General features: G+C 41.4%; 1 protein-coding gene across 1 annotated transcript in view; it reads right to left on the bottom strand.

Moving 5' to 3' along the window:
* Nucleotides 1-19,982, bottom strand: part of HGD (homogentisate 1,2-dioxygenase) — a 44,044-nt gene extending 24,062 nt beyond the window's left edge. The window contains exons 1-4 of the mRNA XM_004675178.2: nt 19,928-19,982; nt 14,920-14,991; nt 13,651-13,739; nt 9,618-9,723 (exon numbers count right to left, since the gene is read on the bottom strand). Of these exons, the coding sequence (XP_004675235.1) occupies nt 9,618-9,723; nt 13,651-13,739; nt 14,920-14,991; nt 19,928-19,942 (282 nt within the window). The 5' untranslated portion in view covers nt 19,943-19,982. The remainder of the gene's footprint in view (nt 1-9,617; nt 9,724-13,650; nt 13,740-14,919; nt 14,992-19,927) is intronic.
* Nucleotides 19,983-21,554: the final 1,572 nt, after the last annotated feature.

Below are 21,554 nucleotides of genomic sequence, written 5' to 3'. Positions count from 1 at the left end.
GAAGGCAACGTGACTTACTGATAATAATGTGGGGAAAAAAACAGGCTTTGAGTGAGCCTTTGGTATATTTTGAGAGTAATAGGCAGGGATACAGGTAAGGAGGAGTCAAACTGCTTTAGTTTATTTAGTTTCCAAAGCCTTTCATGAGGCTATAAGAAAAAAATGACATATGGGATTTAGATGACATTTTTTTTCCTTATGGATAGAAACCTGCATTCCCATTTGATCTTGCCTTTGATAAAAACCTAAGCACTTTCCATTCATGACTCAGCACCTAACACACATGAAACATAGTAGTCACTCAGTAACTGTTGGATTATATATTATCTTGTAACCAGCCTCTGAGACTTTTATAATTATGATCTGTACTTCAGAAGTGAGAAAGCTGATGCTTTATAGCAGTTAAATTTTCTCTACTAAGCTTTCCATACTCTATTAACCTCTCATTAACCTAAACCATGAGACTTCAATCTCATCCTGCTGTCCATCTACTCATCATCTTATTTGTCCCTGAGCCAAGGTTTGCCTCCTTTTATTGGCTTTATATGGGGCATCCAGTCTGCTCCTTATTTATTGCTCCTTTAGGGCTGATTTGCCATAATTCAGTGTGACTCCTGGGACCCACCTCTTAAGGCCTTTCAGGGTCTGCATTCTTATTCATTCCCCTTATATTAATTTATTCAACTGATTTATTGAACCTCTCTGTATGCCACATTTGATTGAACATGACAATCTCTTCCCTCAGGGAACCCATTACAGAAGACCCTGGAAGTGTGGATACTTCCTGAGAGGAAAACAAGGAAATGGGTAAGTGTAAAAGACTCTGGAAGATAAATGTAAACAGAAATGTTCTCTTAGGAATAACTCCTGGCACAGGGCCTATTTAACATTCTTATACATGGAAAATAAGAGACATACACAATGAAATCATCTGGTGTGCAGATAGTGCCAACATTTCTCCAAAGAGTGCAATGTACGTTGATGGAGATGTCCTGTAAAACGAGCCACCGAGCTGTCCAAAAGTACCAAATAGGACAACGTGCACTGCGGTGTTGGCAAATGCCAGTGAATGCATTAGGGAAATGCAATCTAGTCTATTTATAAGATGACAGGCTCTGAACTATCAGGAAGTCATTTCAACAAATACTTGCAATTCTACTATTAGGAAAATGTGATGGATACTGCAGGTCATATGAAGATAATAGAGGTGTAGATTCTACATTCAAATACCCTTAGAAATACTGCCATGGCTCAATGGAAGAAGTGTTATTTAAGATGGGTTTTAAATTATGGGTGGGGTTTGGATGGGTGGGTATTTCTGAGGGAAGAAGAGAAAATTTTGGGTAAAAGCGTGTAAAACACTACTATCTTGGGAAAGCAGAGGTCCCAGGATGACTGATGGTAAGAAGACCTGGAAGATAATGGAGAAGGGCTCTGTATCAACTGTTTGGGAGTCTGCATGTGATCAATTGTTCAGTGGTGGGAAAGATTAATGGCAGGACTTAAAGATGTCTGAGACAATAGTTTACTAAACTATTCAGACAGGATGTCATGGTTGAAGAGAGGAAGACACATAGACACAGGCCAGTGTAACAGGTCTAAGCCAGGTAGTATTAAGAAAAAGAAAGTATAGACACTGGAGACATTTTGGAAGCAAATTCTGCAGCAGTGTTTCTTAAAGTGTGGTTCAGAGCTAATGCACGTGGGGAAAAAAACCTTGAACAGACTACCCCAGACCTACTGAATTATAGCCTGAGTGAACCTACATTTTCAGCAAGTTCCCCTAGTAACTCTGCTGTATAGTAATTGGCACCTAATGCAATGTAAAATGATAAAGAGACTTCTTGAAGATGACCCTTAGGGTTCATGCCTGGGCGTGTGGAGGAATGGCTGTGTCACTAACAGATGAAGGAAAGTTGGTAGAGAAGAGCGTTTGGAGGGGACTATGCTGACTCCTATAAGGAAGCTTGGGGGTGGGGTATGTATATGGCAATGTCCAGTGTAAATGTAGAAGTTGGGAGAGAAGTTTGTAAATCATATTGGAGAGGTGATAATATGGAATGAGTGATGTTTGTTAGATTGTAAACTGTGAAATATAGGAGATACAGAAGATGGTGAGAGGCGAGAAAGTAGATAATAGACTATAAATGAGGTTTCACAATAAAGGCAGCTCCAGAAGACTCCAAAACCCAGGGTTAGGACCACTGGTTTGATCACTACAATGCAGCCTAGCAGGTTATACCAAATTTTGGGTTTGAATTATGGTGGGTGAGATAAATCTCTGTACTCTTACAAGCTTCAGTATATGCATGTGTATATGGGGAGGGGAGGCAGGAAATATGACAAGTAAAACGGACTAGAAAAATCCTCTGGTGTTTAGTCCATCTAAACTGGATAGTTCTTATCAACAATAATTAATCCTTCATCTGTGAAACAAAAAGACTCCATAGGAAATGGGAGTCATTAATATTTGGGAAGAAAGGGGTTGGAAACAGAGAGAGTTTTGTGAGCTAAATTGTCTTCTACCCAAAATTCATATGTTGATGTCCTAACTCCTAGTGCCTCAGAATGTGCCTATAGATGGAGATAGAGACCTTAAGGAAATTTTAAAAATGTGGTTATTGAGCCAGGGGGTTAACCCATTATGCCTGGTGTCCTTATAAGAAGGGGAATATTGGACACAGACACTTATAGATGGAAGACAATGTGAAGACAGAGTGAGAACACAGCCATCTATAAACCAGCAGGAGACACTGTTGTAGAAATTAATCTTTTATCTCAGCTCTCTAGTCTCCACTGCTGTGACAAAATTAACCTTTGTTGTTTAAACCACCTAATGTACGGTCCTTTGTCATGGCAGTCCTAGCAAAGTAATATAGAGAGGAAGGAGAAGATAGGGCTGATAAAAAGAAGAAAAGAAGAGGATAAGAAACACAGTAAAGGAGAGAGAGAGGGGAGGAGAGGAAATTATTTCCCTCTCTCTCAGGAGAGCAATGGCAATGGGGAGGCGAGACAGGCTAGTTCAGGATCTGGGAGTTTGTCTGTTTTGCAGGTCGTGCTAAAATACAGCAAAAGACAGAGATTTAGAAAGAAGGGTGGGAAGTCCACTCTCCCAGGCTTTGGGTTGAGGGGGAAATAATTGTTTTAGCCATGGATGATTTATTTAAGAACAAAAGTGTAAACAATCAATATACCTAACCACTGGAGAATTATAAACATTTTGGATGATGATGCCACCTTAAAAATTGTCTATACTCAAGGATTTTAAAAAGACCTGAAAAAAGTCACAAGATATGTTTAAATAAAAAACCAGAATGTAAGAAATGATATGAATTTAATTATAGTAGATAATATATATTTGTAAATATGTATTTCAATGGCTTGAAAGTGTAAGAGACCTTGAGACATTTTTGAAGGGAGTTTTACAGTGGCAAGACCTAAACAGTTTGGCTAGTTAGCATTAATGTGAGTATTCACAGCCTCTTCCTGTCTTTATACTAAAAAAATTTAAAAATTCTAGTTCTTGAACTCTTTGAACTCTGAGCAAACATACTGCATGGCATTTTCTAAGGCAAGAAGGTAGAAAGGAAGAATTTGGGGAGCTAGGAGGTGAGAAGAGAGAGGATTTTAGCACATTGTTGCTGTATCAAGAAGACACAAATGCCACAATAAAGTAGTCTGGGCAGGCTGAAATACAAAAGGTTAAGAAGTGAATTGGGCCCCTCCCTGGTGACGCAAAGGGTTAGGACTCGGCACTACAAGCTGGTGGTAGCTGCCTCAGTGGGAGTTTGATCCCCAGCCAGAGGTGATCCACGTGGTGTGGCAGACCTCTGGCTTGTACCCCATTCTGTATGCATAACTAAATACATCTTTAAAAAAAAAAAGTGAATCAGAATGATAAAGTGGGTTTAGATTATTTTCTCAAGAATTCTGGAGAGTCTTGCCCAATAGTTTAAAAGTGTCAGAAACCCCGACATTTTTGGAGGGAGGAGGATTTTAGGTTGGTATTACCTTAACAGTTTGGCAAATTAGATAGTAAATATCCTATAGGGGAGTACAGTGTTGAAACACTTTTGATAATTTGCATGTCCTGGAGCTAGAGGGAATTTTATAATGTGGTCTTTATCTCTAAGGTATTTTGTCACTTGGTCCAAATTGTACCAGTAGAGAAATAAAAGATAATTTCCTCAGCTGAGGTTTAACTGGGTCAAGAGTCTGATTTTCCAACAATCAAGAGGTTAGAGTTGTAGAGATAAGAAAGATAAACTCTAAAAGATTCTGACTTTTGAGGAGTATTGATTCAGGAATGCTAATTGAAGTCCATAGAATCTCAGTTAAACTGGATGCAGATTTGTAAATTCCAGGGATTCCAGAAGTTTGAGGAATGTGCATGATGAACAAAATAAGGCTTACTTCTTCTTCTTCTTCTTCTTTTTTTTTTTTTTGGAGATTTTCTTTATTTATGCATACAGAACTGGGGTACAGGCCAGAGGTGCAGGGCAGTGAGAGGATTCACCAGAGGTAGAGCGGGGAGCAAAACAGGCAGATGGGTGAAGTACACTGCTGAGGGGAGCAGTGGGCAGTCAGGAGAGGTCTGCCAGCCATGTGGATCACCTTTGGGGCAGGATCCAACTGGCACTCAAGCAGCCATGGCTTGCTTTAGCTTCGCAGTGCAGTTCTGCAGCCTGCTGCGCCACCAGGAAAGGGCCTAGGTTTACTTCTTGTGCGAGTTAATAGTGCATTAAATTTATTATGTCCACAGCTCAAAAAGAAAGGTCTTTCATTAATTCTTGGATGATTAAATATAAAGAGAGACTCAAGGTTTTGGAGGCATGCCCCTGCTTCCTATGAAAGCATCAGAGAGAACTGTGGTGACAGCACATCCATGATGCTCTCTGAGAGAAAATATTAGGTAATTCTGAGGTCCTCAGAGATGACTAATGTGGGCAGCTGGGGAGGCTGACGAAGTGTTGGATTTGGTCTGTGACAGGTGAAGACAAAGCTCCTGAACAGGGAGGACTGTCAGATGGGTACCTAAATATATTTTTCTCAGACTTTCTCAGCGAAAGTCTGGAGTACATATTTGGAAGAGGTTATGAGGAGAGAAAGTGATGAATGCAGATAGCTGTGGTACATTAATGAAGCATAAAATTGGAAAGAGATGTTAACTTGTCAAGAAGGCGTGAATGAAAAGACAAAAGGATAGATGGAGCAATAACAGCCCGGGTGGGGGGTTAGGTATTATAGCAAGGGAAGCTGGATGGCAGGCGACAGGTCCCGGAACAGGAGGATGAAAAGGCACTTTCTTGTTGCTGGTGACACCGAGCACTATCAAGTTTGGGGACATATCTGTCTCACATGTGTGAGTACAAGATTGAAAATGAGCAGAGGATATAGTGGTCACCACACAGAAGAGAACTGAAGGTATTTTAGTCAGGAGAAAAGTAATAAGCTAAAGAAGAAATGCACAGCAATGTTAGAATGGGAGACAGGAGAAGGGGAAGGAAACCAAGGTCTCTTTGTTTCTAGTAAATGTTTTACAACTACTAGAAATGAAGGAGAAACTTTTGGTACAAATAAGGTTAGGTTTAAAATCTAATCTCCCTTTACCTCAATTAAAATCATAAAAAAATTGGGGTGGGGGCCTGGCCTCCCTGGTGGCCTAGGATTAAATCTAAGTACTGTCACCACTGTGGCCTGAGTTCAATTCCTGGCCAAGGAGTAACCCACAGCAGGCCTCTCCTGTCTCTCTTTCTGCTGCCCTTAGCTGCAACCCGCCTGCTCTGCTCCCCACTCTCTCACCCTCTTACCCTCTGCACCTCTGGCTTATACCTCAGTTCTTCTGTGCAAAAATAAAAATAAATATTTTTTAAAAAATAGGATAGTTTCACTGTTGCCCACACAGCCTCAAATCTATGAAGATATAGTAAGGTTATAGAGACTTAGGTGATTGGTGATATGGACAGAGAGGAATTGGGGCTCCCCCTGCACCCAATTTACCACTAGTTATTTGATAGTTATCTTAAAGGCCCCACAAGTTGAATTCTCCCATACATTTGCTTGTGGGCTTTTCTTGTAATTCTATTTTTTTTTTTTAGTGTAATTCAATAGTAGTTGAATTTGTGAATTACGATACAGGGCAGTAAATGCAAAACTATGTATCCCATACTTTATGGGTGATTTAAGAGATTTTTCAGATCATTTTTTGCCTAACTTGTTGATTTTATTACCCATTTGTTTATTTTATAATTTGAGATTTGACTCTACTTAAGATAAATTGTTAGAAATATAAATGGGGCTTCTCATGTCACCTGAAAAACAGAATTAGAAAACTTACTGTGTTTAAATGCATCTCAACCTTCTCTAATTGGTATATAGTAGGTACTTAATTTATTTACCCTGGCCAAAAGTCCTATAAACATACAGATATCCTTTGTTTGCATATTCTTTTTAAAAAAGATTTATTTATGCACACAGAGCTGGGGTACAGGCCAGAGGCAGGGGCAGTGACAGGATTCACCAGAGACAGAGTAGAGAGCAGAATAGGCCTACAGAGGAAGTACACTGCTGAGGAGAGCAGTGGGCGGGTCAGGAGAGGTCTTCTGTGCCATGTGGGTCACCTCCGGGGTGGAAATTAAGCTCGCACTGAGGCAGCTGCAGCTAGCTTGTAGTGCTGTGTCCTAACCCATTGTGCCACCAGGGAGGGCCCCATCCTTTACATATTCTGTGGAAGATGGACTCCCATTATTAATCAATTAGATCTATTTATTAATAAAAACAAAGCAGGTCTAAGATAGAAATTAGAGAATTTGAGATGTAACCCATTGAAGAGTCAAGAGATTCTCCAGAAAGAGCAGTGAGTTTGTTTACAGTGGTTTATAGCCTTTGAGAGATGACTGAGGATGTAGTGACTAAAAGAGTGAGGTGAGCGAAAAGCACATGGTGTGGGAGACAATCCTGAGTGTCAATGTTTGGGAGACAAGATAAGGTTGGATTAGGAGTCCAGGAGAGACTGGGGACCAAGTGAAGAAGGGTCCCTAGGTTGACTGTATGAATTGTGTCCCACATAGGGACCTTGATGGCTGAAGGGAAGAGGCTGGAGTTGAAAGCCCAGCCTTGTGTCTTGGCCTGTTCCACTTGTGCAACCCTGTGATGTGGGGGTTGGAGTTGGAGTAGGCGTTGCTTTTTCCTAACATGCTCCAAGGCCAGCGGTGATGGGAGGGTGGGGAAGTCTGCTTCATGCACTATATTTTACAAGTTTTTTTTTTTAAAGATTTATTTATTTATTCATACAGAACTGGGGTACAGGCCAGAGGCTCAGGGGCGGTGAGAGGCTTCACCAGGGACAGAGTGGGGAGCAGAACAGGCAGATCGACGAAGTACACTGCTGAGGGGAGCAGCGGGTGGGTCAGGAGAGGTCTGCCGTGCCATGTGGGTCTCCTCCGGGGCAGGTGGGGATCGAACTCATGGGGAAGTGGCTTAAGCTTCTTAGTGCAGTGCTTTAACCTGCTGCGCCACCAGGGAGGGCCATATTTTACAAGTTTAAGGATCAGTTGTTTTAATAAAATAGCATGGTTTAGAAATGGTGATGAGGTGGCTAACATTTTAATTAAAAAAATTATTTATGCATTGCATGCATACAGAACTGGAGTCCATTCACCAGAGACAGTGGGGAGCAGAACAGGCAGATGCATTGAAAAACACTGCTGAGGGCAGCAGCGAGGGAGACAGGAGAGGTCTGCTGTGCCACGTGGGTCAGTTCCCTGACTAGGAATCAAACTCTGCTGCAGTGGCTGGTGATAGCTTGCTGGTGCTGAGACTTAACCTTTTTGCCACCAGGGAGGCCCACATTTTAATTTTTAACTCAATTTATTCCTTTCTCTGGATGCCCCGTTTTCTGTCGCTGCTGGAGGAGGATGAATAGCATTCAAGCAGGTATTTAGTTCTCTGAGATTTCCCTAATTAAGAAACAGAAGAGGTGGGGCAGGCAGAGTATCAAAAGGGGTGATGAATTACTCTGGCTTTTGTTCCACCCAAAGTGTAAGCATGCAGGGGAGGGGACTTGCTGGCACAGATAAAATGCAGTGGGAAGTTTAGGGGAAGCAGCAGATCTCCTTGTGTTGTGGGAGAGAGAATGAGAGACTGATTTGTACATTGTGTAAATGTTGACTGCAGAAGGGACACTTAAGCCCGTGACCTGGCAGCTACTGAAAGGAGGCAATAGCCTTGCAGTGTATCTGGGACCATGGTACCAAGGTAGCTTTACAGATGGTGCCAAGCCCAAATTCTGCTACCCACAAAAAGCACCAACACCACTGATGACAAACTAGCAAGGCCTGATTCCCACTTGAACTTGGGAACATTTGAACATTTTTTTTAGGATGAGAGATGAGTCTCAGGGAAGGCTGATATGAAATTTTATTCTGCAGATGGGGACTTAAAAAGTAAGATCAGGGCCCTCCCTGGTGGCGCAGCGGGTTAAAGCACAGCACTGAGAAGCTAAAGCCACTTCCGCATGAGTTCGATTCCCGCCTGCCCTGGAGGAGACCACATGGCGTGTCAGACCTCTCCTGACCCGCCCGCTGCTCCCCTCAGCAGTGTACTTCGTTGATCTGCCTGTTCTGCTCCCCACTCTGTCTCTGGTGAAGCCTCTCGCCGCCCCTGCACCTCTGGCCTGTACCCCAGTTCTGTATGCATGAATAAATAAATCTTTAAAAAAAAAAAAGTAAGATCAAAGGAAAAACAAATTATGTGGTGTATATAATTCTCAGATGTATACACACTACTGCTGCTGCTGTTAAGTGAAGCCATGAAAATGGCGCTATCAGAGCCCTGGTTTCTGGCCTCCCATGGGTCAGGCACTGTGCAAAGCACATGCACCCCCGCTGGCTAATGGTGTCTTCTGGCATCCCAGCTGTGAGCGGAACGTGTCTCAAAGGCACAGAGAGTTGGTAGAGAGACTGTCTGTCAGCATCCTGTTTTTGTTATCAGTGACATGGACCTAAGCTCAGGGACAAAGGGAATACACCAGGGTTCTCAGACGGTTAAGGAAAAATAAAAAGACTCAGTCCTATACAGCGCTGGGTCTGTCTTATTACAGAAACAGAGTCTATAAATAATACTGATACCAGAGGAAAAGCCCACTTGTCGCTAAAGCAAAAAGAGGAAATTCTAAGACAATATGAGAATTCCTACATTAGAGGAAAATGTGATACTGATCTGTCCCACAATAGATTTACAGAATCCAACTAAGACAACAAGCGTCTCACTCCTGTATCAGAGGCCTCTATTCAGATAGGTAAGGGTTCTGTAGTCTATGGTAAATTTAGATTAAAAACAAACCAACCTTTAGAAAGGTAGATTATTTTCACCAGCCTATATCCTTCTGCCACAACTCACCTGGGCACTGAAATCATTTCTGTGCCTACCTAGAGTTCAGCTTATATGCAAATGTATATGCAGCCACACACAATTACTAACAGTCAGCTCCAAAATTCCCACCCAAGTTCGGGCAAACAAAAAGACTGATTTTTTTTTTCAAAGACTCAGGCTTGACTTAACTATAGTATTCAAGGCTTTGGCTACATGGTGAGCTCCAACTCACAGGACCAGGTTACCTGGTTAGGATCAGCGTCAACTTCGTCCCAGTTGTGGGTCACGTGACCTTGATCAGTGGACGCGAAGGGCTTGTGAGAAACTGAAGGGAGAATCCTATACAGCCAGCTGGGGGGAAACAAGGACACAGAGGCCTTAGGGTGAGGCACAGACTGACTCAGGACACAGCATGGAGAAAAGGCTCGAGTACACAGCCTCTGTGGGCTTTAACGTGAGCAGCAGTGACGAGCATCACTTCTGAACAGTCACTTCTGCACTCAGTCCTGGCTTCTTCTCACCTCTCCACTCCATTCTACACTCTGAATTGAAACTCTTGGTTAGTCCCATGTTGACAAAAAAAAAAAAAGACGAATTGTTGTTCCCAGTGACATCTACAAAGGGAGGGGGAGTACCTCGAGGGAAATTGTGCAGGAAAATCTATAGAAAAACAACAGCCTGTGTACATCAGCAGATACTAATTCTTGTTCTGGAAGGTGAGGTAGGAAATCCTAAGTATATTGAAAGAATGTGGTGGTTTGTCACTTTTAAGTACAAATAAATTTTGTTCTCTAAAATTACAAAAGTAATGTAACTGATGAAAAAAGTCCTGACAGGTAGACAGGTTTTTCTCTTCCATTTTCTTCAGGGTCATTCCTCATAGGCATTAGAGTTTAACAACTTTCTTGCAGATTGTCTCAGATTTTTTCCAATGTGTACATATGTAATAAAAATTGCCAAGTCACTAGACAGTTTATTTTCACACTCATCATATGTGAAAGTGTCTGAACAGTCACATCTTCATGTAGGGGGTGTTTTTAATAATTTTGGACTCACAAGTGAAAAAATAGTACTTTTAAAGTATTTTTTAAGTAGTCTTAAGTATTTCTGTATTTTCTTTAAGGTTAAGAATCTGTTGTTTGTTGGCCCTCTGTCATTTTTTTTATGCATTACTTGTCCAAGACTTTTACCATTTTACTAGTGAGTTATTTGCCTTTTTGATATTAGTTTGCAAGACCTTTAAAATTTAATACTTCCTGCACTCCAAAATTATAAGACTACCTGTCCGTGCTTTCTTATGGTAAATTTATGTTTTTGCTTTCCCTTCCTTCCTCCCTCCCTTTCTTTTTTGCATTTTACTATTTGTATATGTTAAGACTTGAGCCAAACACTTCCCTGCCAGGACTCAGATCTCAGGCTTAAGGATGAGAAGTTTCTGATGAAGGAAGCCAGGAGTAGCCCTCCCCAAATTGAAAGGATCACTGAAATGTATGAAGAGGCCCCCAAGTCTTTTCTGAGGTCATTATCCTGAGAGAGTATAGAGGAAGAGGAACCTGCTTTTAACAAGGGAAGGACCAGATTCGTCTTAGCAGGCTTTGGCCATTTAAATTCGAGAACAGACTACTTCAGTGCTGGCCCAGCACAGTATCTACCATTGGGGAGCGAGAGATGAGCTCGGAGTATCAGTTTCCATTTTCTTCCTCTAGTTCTAGCTGACTGGCTTCAGACCTTAGACATCAGTATATAGCACACCAAGCCTTCTAGTTCCTCATAGTGTATAGAGATGTGAGCACGTAGCAAATGTGTGTTGGAAACACCTGTGTGATTCTGGCTAAGTCACACAACTTGCCTTAGTCTTATATCCTAGGATTGTTATGAAGATGCAGGGTTTCTGGCCCTAAAATGGGGTAGCTATTTACTGGTGAGACTTGTGTTGAGTTGTCTGTCTACTCCTTAATTATGTGGGTTTTTGTGATGACCCAAATTTTCCAACATTTCTGTCCTGACTCTAACCTTCAGAGAGGGTCAGCTAAAGGATCAGAATCTTCATCTGATAAAAATTAATCCCTGATAGATATATGGATAGATATCCCTGATAGCTTTGTGGGAGCTCTGAGATTTAAATGAGTAATGTTAAACTAAGAATTCAAGATATGCCTGATATGGATGGGACTTGTTCCATCTTTCCACGGGGGATGTTGAACATTTTCACAAAATTCTTGTAGATACCTTTGGAGCGTTTAAGCAGATGGGTGAGCTATGTCTAGTATCCCTTGTTTTTAGCTGAGTTGATAAAACTCCCCAGGCAGCACTACCTTGCCCTGGACAGAGATTTAATTCTGACTCAGGGACTGGTGCCAACTTCTTAATGAAATGCCAACAGCTCCTTTTCAGCCTTCTGGAACAGAGCTGAGCTCCTGCTGGCTGAAGATATTGTTGAATAATGGGGGCAGGCAGCAGAATCTGGAGTCCAGGTGTCCTGATAGTGAGAGGGACATAAAGGCAAGAACACAGTCATGGAGGCCAGGTTGCCAAAAATTAGGATGGACAGGAATTGTCTGTGTGCTTAACTTACCTTTGGTTATGTGGGATATCAGAGATATAAATAGAGATAATTAAACAGCAATAGAGTTAGCCCGTGACTTTTAACAAGTATAGAAAATTATCTCTGTCTCCCTCCCTCCATGCCTGTCTCACCTGAGAGTAAACATTATTGATATTGAAAAGCATAACAGGGCTGGCCCTCCCTGGTGACACAATGGGTTAGGACACAGCACTGCAAGCTAGCAACAGCCGCTTCAGTGCGAGTTCGATCCCTGGCCTTGGAGGTGACCCACATGGCACCTCAGACCTCTCCTGACCCGCCCGCTGCTCCTCTCAGCAGTGTACTTTGTTGATCTGCCTGTTCTGCTCTCCACTCTGTCTCTGGTGAAGCCTCTCACTGCCCCTAGTTCTATATGTATAAATAAATAAATCTTGAAAAAAGAAAAAAAGAAAAGAAAAGTGTAACATAACCCCAGCCACATCTCACACTCAGTTCTTGGATAACCTCTTAGGGGCCTTGGAGGCAGAAGCTCTGCTGTGGTGCCAATAGTGATGATGATAATAATTATTATTAATTGATCATGATGATTATAATAATTAATATTGATTATTCACTAGGTGCCAGGCAGTGTGCTAACCACTTTACTTACATCCTTTCCTTTAAGCCTCACAACTATGGAATCAGTGCTATTATTATCTATTTTACAAATGAGGAACCAGAGACTCTGAATGGGCAGTGACGGCCCCAAAATCACACAGATGGAAAGAAGAGAAGTCAGGATTTAAACTAAGCAGCCTGACTCCAAGGTGGTCAGTGCAATCATTAAGAGAAACATTTGTATGGCCCCTTGTACTTTCGTACTATCAGAGTTGCTCAGGAGGAATCTGTAGTGATAAATGCTGTCCCTCCTACCAGGCAGTGAAGATTGCCTGCCTCCTCCATAAGTCTCCTTCCTACGTGGGGATGTCTGCAGCAACCCTCTTCACATGCCCTCACCTGAAATTCCTGAAGTGAGATACAATTTGTTTGTCTCCATGCTTACTGGGTTTTTCCTAAGCCACACCATCTACTGCATCCAACCTGGAAGAGTTAATCACTGAATCCAACCTGGAAGAGTTAGACATCCAACCCTTAAGAGTTAATCAAGGGAGTTCATTGACCTGGTTTGTAGGATTAGAGTAAACATGAAACATGACACACTGTGCTAATAAATATGTAGATTTTTGGCAAAGGCAAATTCTACAGAGTAAAAAAAACCTCATTAATTCAAACCACAAGGGGCCAGAATACACGACCTTTCAACTACTCAGGCTTAGAATATCCAACATTTTTATGCAACGAGCATAATGTCTCTAGTTATGGGAACACACTACACTGAATCTTCTATACTCTTGAGTTAGTGGCTATTTACAAAAATAAACAAGTAAACCAGGGAAAGCCAGATTTTGGGAAAAATTTTCCATTGAGTATAGGTGAGAATTTGTCAATGGAACTGGACACATGTGTTTTCCAGGCTCCAGGCAGCTGCTCTCTCACCTTCCTCCTTGGTTCACTTGACTCTCACTGGTTCTAACCTGATTCTCACTTGATTCTATTTCAGTTTCTTTAGACTTTGACCAAGAACACAGCTTGGGAGGGCAGGACCCAGGCAGCACTGGGAAGATATGGTAGGGAGGCAGTACCCACACTCAGACCGGTCCTCCATCTCAGGTCAGATTCATCTAATCCTGTACCTTCTCTTGTTGCTGCTCCGAGGACAAGTGAAAGCCGATCCTGAGAGCTGCTCAGCGTACAGATTGTAAGGGCAGACTTGAGGGTTGTTCTAAAACAAAAGAGGCAATAAATACCATCATTCCTGTCACAAAACACCCCACCTTCCCACTAAGCAGCTCAGTGGGAAATGCTGTCCGGGGTGTGATGTTCTGGGCAATAGCTCATCACCAACCCATATATTCTCCTTGTAAAAACTTTAGCTGACAGGCCTGGTGGTACAACTGGTTAAAACAACACTGAAGCTGTGTGCAAACACTGCAGCACCGAGTTCCGTCCCCGGCCAGGGAGGTGACCCACATGGCACAGCAGACCTCTCCTGACATGCCCACTGCTCTCTCAGGAGTATATTTCAGTTCAGCTGCCTGCTCTGTTCCCCACTCTGTCTCTGGTGAATCCTTTCAGACCCTCACCACCCCCTTGGCCTGTACCTGTACTTCTAAAGAAATAACTTTAGCTGGCTTCCACTCCCATTATAAAAATAGCATATGCTAATTATAGAAAATTTGTCAAGTAGATACCACCCATTATCTCACTATATGAGAATAACACAATAGAAATAACCCAGTGCTGACATGTCAGTAGATTTCCTTATAACTTTATCCTCCAAAATGGGGATCTTATGGTATTTGCAGCCCTGGAATAATGAAGACTTTTCCTTAGAGGAAACACAATGTTCTGAGGATTTTTTAATACCATGAAATACCTCAAATTTTTTTGAAAAAACATCTGTTGTGTTTTTATTGTTATATCCAACACTAGTATGAACATCGTTGTGCATTCTTCTTTTTAAAGACTTAATTTTCTCATCATTGTCCTCACTTATGCTATTCATAAAATCATAAGATCTCAGGAGGATTCCTGACCTTGGGGTCCTCCTAAAAGTCCCTCAGTTTCACTGTTTGTGGTTGGGTGTTGTGCTCTAAGTAACCACCATTTGACTAATCTTTGTGTAGTTCAGGTGGTCTGGTGGTTGGAGAACCATGAGAACCACACCTAAGGGAGAAATCAAATACTATCCAAAAATTAACAAAGATGTAAGAAAATAAATTAAAAATACATATTTGTGTTGTCAGTGTTCTGTAGCCTAATTATCTTAATGATTTGTAGAATTCCTACAAAATTCAGAGGTTAATTGTAAAAGCTACCATGGGAACAGTCACTTTGTTCTAAGAGTTTACTCTCAGGTCAGCAATTCAGAGCTCTCAAGTTAATACTTGATTCACTTATACCTGTCCTTCTGGCAGGGCACCTGGGCATCGAGGGTCCTCGGAGGCACATTCATTCCCAAATCCGGAAATGTACTGCATGTGACAAAGACAGAGATGCTGCCATTAATAGGTTTCAAAGAACATTTCATAGCAGTGGCAATCTACAAAAGCTAAGGAGTTCTATATGGACACGTGTTGGAGTCTGATCCATGCATAAAACCTCTGCTATGTCTTGGTATGTGCACCATTTTGGAAAGACAATTTCTGTGTAAGTTGTAAAGACCAGCAAAGAACTGGGAGAAAGTTACTAGATGCTGCTTAAACTCTCCACCTTCACTGTACTTGGCCCATGGATGGGCTTGTTCTTCATTATCTATCCCAATCCAACAAAGTTCCTTTAATTCTGGCTCCATCTGGGAGTTCTGGAGAAGGGAGATGGCTCAGGTGTCACCTCAACTCCAGATTAGTAGGATCTTGCAGGACCTAGACCAAAACCTCTCTGAGTTTGGAGCTTCATTTTTCCTCCATACTCAGAAACAAGTGGTAATAAAGAAGCATGCTGGAGCCAGCTGAGAGTGAAACCCTTGAGGTAAAGTGTTCTCACTATTCTCACTTCAGGCAGTCGCCTACATTTTCTGACTCATCTATTGAGCAGTGTGTGTGTGTGTGTGTGTTTGTGTGTATTGATGCAGGAAAATGAAGTTCAAAAATATGGGTGGCTTTCAGTGAAGTACTAGACCATAATCTGTCCACAATAATATAACAAAACCTATTCTGATTGCCATCTCTTTACACCCAGGAGAAAAAGTTAGGGGTTTCACATGAAGTAAAGTAGTGTTAAATGATGTGTTACATTTGCAACGCTTCACCTGCTCACTGTTTGGCTTTGCTGATAGCTGATAAGCCTGGGGCTATGGTGGTTTGGTTTATTGCTACCCGCCCTGCATGGTCATTGCAGGTTCTTGATAAATAGTTACTGTTTGATTTAGGTTTTTACATAGAACTGTTCTAATATGAGTGTATATATGCTGCTTTCATTTAACTTAAATAAATATTAAATATTCCTCTCATAGTTTTTCTTAATAAATGTACTTAATTTTAGCCCAGGATAATGAAAATGCAGCCTCAGTAAGTGAAATGCCATCATCTGAGCACACATCTTTAAGAGATATAAGAAGGATGTAAGTGGGTGGGGGGGCTGAGCCCTTCAGACCACAGCAGCACAGAGAAGGATGAGTTTGATGCAACATGCCTGGGTGTGAGAGCAATGATCAGGCTGGTGGCTCTCTATAGTGGAGAAGGAATATCAATGTGAAATGTTATGACCTAGAAAGGAATGGAAGTGAAATTATTCTTATTGCCTCCAGACACTTTTTTTTTTTTGGTATATTTGAAAATCTATCAGCACTGAAAACATGAAGTAATATTATAACCAGTTTGGTTAATAGTCGTGACATGCAGTTTGGAATGACTTTTTTGGGGGAATGGCTGACTTTCCCCAGCATCCAGCCTCTCCACTGAAAACAAATTTCTTCTCTTGAAATGAAACTCATGCTCACCGTCAACAAGATTAAATTTGAGCTCAGAAATGGTAATGACCCCAAATTATCTGTGCAATGGAATTTTAGACCAATCTGTGAGGAGTATTTACAGTGCCTTCACTTTGTCTAACTGCCACATTGTTTTTTTTCATCCTTAAAGGGAAGGATGTTTTCACTGCTAAGAAATACAGCTGAGCATTCTGGCTGGCATGCCTGGACACTCATTAACCTTCCCTAATCTTTGCAAAATGCTGGCCTCCAAGGTCATACATAGTTTGGAGCAAGGATAAAGAGAGTTTGTATATATGACTATGAAGCATTTAATTCAGACTATTAAAAAAAAATAGAAAGAACAGCTGGTAGTTTGGAAAGGAGCCATTTAGCTCCAGGAGAGGTGTGAATTCTGAATCAGTTTCACAATCTCAGCCAGTTGTATTTGCTGAAGAGGAGGGTGAAAATTGCTGAGTCACTTTGAAGTCAGTTGGTTTTCCTATTCTCTGAGAGAAAAGTATAAATGAGCTTACTAGAGCCTTATAATACCATGTCCCTCACTGCTGGAGGTATCCAAATTGAGAAAGTGGTATTCTATAGCTGCTTTCCCAAGGCTTTGAGATCAAGGATAAAATCTGAACTGTTTATTTCAATGGTGAAAATCCAAGTATTCAGGCCCTGCTGATTTCAGTGATTATGTTCAAATATAACTACTATAAAAAATGATAGTCTCTCACAAAGCACTTGTTTCCAGGTGAATTATATATATATATATATATATATATATATATCCTTTCTAAATGAAAGAACAAATTACTGAGAACCATGTAAGTTCAGCATCACTGGTTCTTTGGTAGCTCCTTAAATATAGTTTTTGATTTTCACCTGGTCCCCAAGATATGATTTATTGTCAGAGTAGTTTTATGAGGTGTTTTCTCTTGACTTTGACTCTAGGTAACACTTATGGTATGAACAGAGGTCACCTAACTTCCTTTTACTGGACATGAAGGAAACAGAAAAGTCAGGGTAGAGATGGAACTACAGTTCCCTGCTTTCCTATGGAAAGAGCCCAGTATTTTCAGTTATCTTTGTTGGGAATATAGAATAGAGATTCTTAGAAGAATTTGCAGAATAGCAAAATCAGTCTTGTAGACTGAAAAATGACCCTGCAAAAAGATGACCCTCCAAAGGTATCCTCCCTGGAATTTGTATTATCTTATAGTAAATGAGCTTATCACATGTGACTAAGGATCTGGGGAGATGGCCTTGATTATTTGGGAGTGCCCTAGAGTAACCATAGTGTCCTTAAATGAGGGAAGTACATTTGATTACAGATAAAGTGCATGATGACAGAAGCAGAGGTCAGAGCCAAACACTTTGAAGATAGGGAATGGGCAAGTCTGGAATGCAGGCAAGCTCTAAAAGTTGGAAAAGACAGGCAAATGAGTCCAAAAGGAATTAGCCTTGCCAACACCTTGACTGATTTAGATTGCTGACTTTTAGAACCATAAATGAACAAATTTGTCTTTTAGGCCACAACATTTGTGACAAATTGCTTATAGCAGAAATAGGAACGTAATAGAATAATCTCGTAGGCCAGTGGGACCCATCTCTGGTTAATGGTTAGAATCAACCCAGGAGCATTAAATGCAAGTCCAAACCCAGTGAATCGTTGCAATGTTCTCCCCTCACCCCCTTGTGCTGCTTTTCTTATAAATGTAATTTAAGGCTTTGTGTTGACATATTCACTAAAATGAAGAAATAAAAGCTGAGAAATATTCTTTATCTTATGTAATGTTTATTGATTAGAATGATGCAATCTGGGTTTCTGGGTTTGGATTCCTGATCTCCAGAGCTAACCTTTCCTTGTGAAGATTAGACAGCCAGCTGGGAAGAATGCCTTTGAAAGTGAGAACAAAGGCCAGCATGCAATTTACATTGGTGTGTTGGTACTGTGCATAATAAGTTGCTTGAAATTTTCAGCAAGATAGCATTTTAGATATAATTTATTTATAAATGGTAAGGATACATTCAACTCCTACTGAACTCCCCCCCACCCCCAACCACTAAGATTCTGATCAGGAAAACAAATTTTTATGCACTGTCTTTCTGTTCCAATACTTCAACTACCACCCTGGGGTGACCTCCCATCCTTTCTCCTAGCCTACCCCCCCCATTCGTCCATCCAACTACCTCCTCAGGGTCTCCACTTGGCTGTCCCTGCGGCAACTCAAATTTAGCTGAAACACCTTTGGACCCAGAATGTGCTGGCCTTCTGCGTGTGCTGTGCCTTTGTACACCCTGTTCCCTCTGGCCCCATCTCTTTTCCCATAGCTAACTTCTGTTTCTCTCTTAAGAGTCAGCTCAGGAACAGCCTCCTTCTTCAGGAAGTTTTTTTTTTAACCCTACCTGCCCCAGGTTCAGTTCCTCTCCTATATTAATCTACAGCATCGTGTACTGACATAGTATCTGATGAAAGAATGAGAGTTTCTGAGCTTTTCTAACTCTCTATCAGGCATAAAGATAAGTAAAACTTCTACTCCAGTATCAAGTGTTTTCAGGATCGCTGTCTGTTAAGGAGCTGCGTGATTCTTCAATCTCAGCATCAGCTGAAGGGCCTTCTCTAAGTGCTCACAGCCTGTATTACTAAAAGAACACTGCAGTCTGACCCACATTGAGACAAGGTTCTGGGCAATTCTATTCAGTCTCACAAGATGTGCTGGCATCGATGCACGCCTGTGATGGACCGTAGGCACCATTTTAGACTCTGGGACATGCTCTCTTTCCTTGGCTTTGCAACACTTAGTCCAGTAGATGCCGCCATGGATCTCTTAGAGCCTAGGCTTTCGATTCCAACAACCCTCGAATGAGTCAAGTTTCTATCACCTATCAGTAGTGACCTTAGCAAAACAAACAAAAACAACCTCTTTTTTACTGATTCAATAAAAGCAGGAGTGTCAAATCTCAGATTTATTTTGAAGAGTATGAGTTAATTCATAGTTAAATTGTCTAGCACTTAGTAGCACATAGCCCACACACTTCTTCATTATAACTTAATAATATAAAATAATTATTTCTGAGAGGAGATGCTAGGTTTTCTACTGGCCAACAGCTAATTGGAACCTCAAAATAAGCTAGTAGATTTAGCATATCTAATTGGCTGATGGTAAGCCAATTAGGAAGCTGCAACAGTAGGAACATGCTAGAGAGTAGAGGTTGGGAGACAGACTCAGTGAAAAATGTGCTGATGTGGGGCAGATTTTATGATGCCTACACATTCCCAAGATCATATTAAATGAATAAGGGTAAGAGATGAACAGCAGCTTTATCTACTTATCACTTCTCTGCCCCAGCCCTGTGTCTTCATCACGTTGAAGCCTCTGAACACAGGATTTTGAATGAAAGTCCCTCACAGTCCTTCTGACACCTTGAGAATCTCAGAAATAGCCACAAGTTTCTGGCTGAAGAAGCCACAGCAAATTTAGCAAGTACTTTACCTTCAACTCTGCCATTATTCTTCTGCTGCAAGGATGATGAGTTCAGGAAAGCCAGCCACAAATGCTCTGCCTCTTCTTCAGACCACTGTCCAGCGGCTGTTATTCCCACAGCTTTCTGTGCTCACTGATCAGCAGGTCATTCAAATTGGTCACAGAATTGCCCAACTGATAAACTGGGGGGAAAGTTCAAAATGCTTATTTCTCAACTGCTTACACAATTGCCTTTGGTTTTGACTAAGTCTGGGCTTTTCCTAAAAGAATATCAGGGGCCTATCTCTTCTTTATTTGAAATAAAGATTGGCAGATTATTTGTTCCAGCTAAAAGAAAGCCACTTAACACTAAAGGCAGAAGGTTTAAGTCTAGCTAGAAAAGGTATGGTGGTAGGTAGACCTGCTCTGTGCAGAGGCTTCTTCAATCTTGACACGGATGGGAAGGAACAGAACAGCATGTTCATCTTCTTAAGAGCAGTGGGAAAATGAGTTGTTCTTTGATATGGATGACTGATTACACACAACTGTCTGAAATGGGAACCGGTCTATGCAGCTCTCCATGTGTGCCTTCCAGGGATGAACTGAACAGCTCTGAGGAGCCTGAGGCACTTCTTTAAAGCAAACAGATATTTAACACGGTTCCTCTTAGTTTCTTACATATATCTAGTAGTCTTGTAAACTCTTAAGAATCTTGGGGACTCCCTGGTGGTGCAAGGGGTTATGTCTCATCACTATGAGATTTTCTGCAGCAACTGCAGCATGGGTTCAATTTCAAGCCAGGGAGGTGACCCACATGGCCCAGCAGACCTTTCTTGTTTCGCCTACTACTCCCCTCAGCAGTGTATTTTGATTCATCTGCTTGTTCTATCCCCCATTCTGTCTCTGATGAATCCTTATACCCCCTGCACCTCTGGCTCATACCCCAGTTCTTGTATGCATAAATAAATAAATCTCAAAACAACAGCAACAACAACAAAAACCTTTTCTAATGCCTTCATTCCTCTGAACAAAGGGTTACTTTCCCACAACCTTTTCCCTGACTCTCTTGTCCTTCATCTTGGCAACTCTCCTCAGCCATGGTCAGGTATCAACTTTGTAGTTAATGGTATTTAAGAAGGAAGAAAGGGTGTATTGAGGGTCTGTTTGTACCATATCTTCCCACATTCATGTCCTCATTTAATTTCACAAGTTAATCTTGCAAATTAGGCTTTATTATCCCAAACTCAAAGATATGTAAAGGTGTAAAGAAAGCTGATTTTTCAAGATAAGGCTGTTACATGAAACTTGAGTGTTTAAACATTGGCCACTAGAATGAATGGACAAACCATTATGGTGGGTTGGAAAAAAAATGTTCATAAATTTCTCCATCCTTGTATGCCTGTCCCTTTGCAATGTGACTTTGCTGCCCTTCCCATCTGAGATGGAGCCTTTTTCTTACCTCCTTGAATCTGACTAACATCAAACACAAGTAGAGATGTGAAAAGTACTTGTGCCTTAGGATTTGTCCCTATCTGGCTGCTTGAGACCACCATGCAAAGATGCCAGTATAGCTTCCTTGAGAATGATAGACCACATGGATAAAGGGCCAATGATAGCCAGGTGTGAATGAAAGAAGCAACCTCATTGCAGGTGACAG

Source organism: Condylura cristata, unplaced genomic scaffold (genome assembly GCF_000260355.1).
Source record: "Condylura cristata isolate star-nosed mole 26May11 unplaced genomic scaffold, ConCri1.0 scaffold00003, whole genome shotgun sequence".
NCBI classification, from domain to species: domain Eukaryota; kingdom Metazoa; phylum Chordata; class Mammalia; order Eulipotyphla; family Talpidae; genus Condylura; species Condylura cristata.
This window is presented reverse-complemented; position numbering and strand designations above follow the sequence as displayed.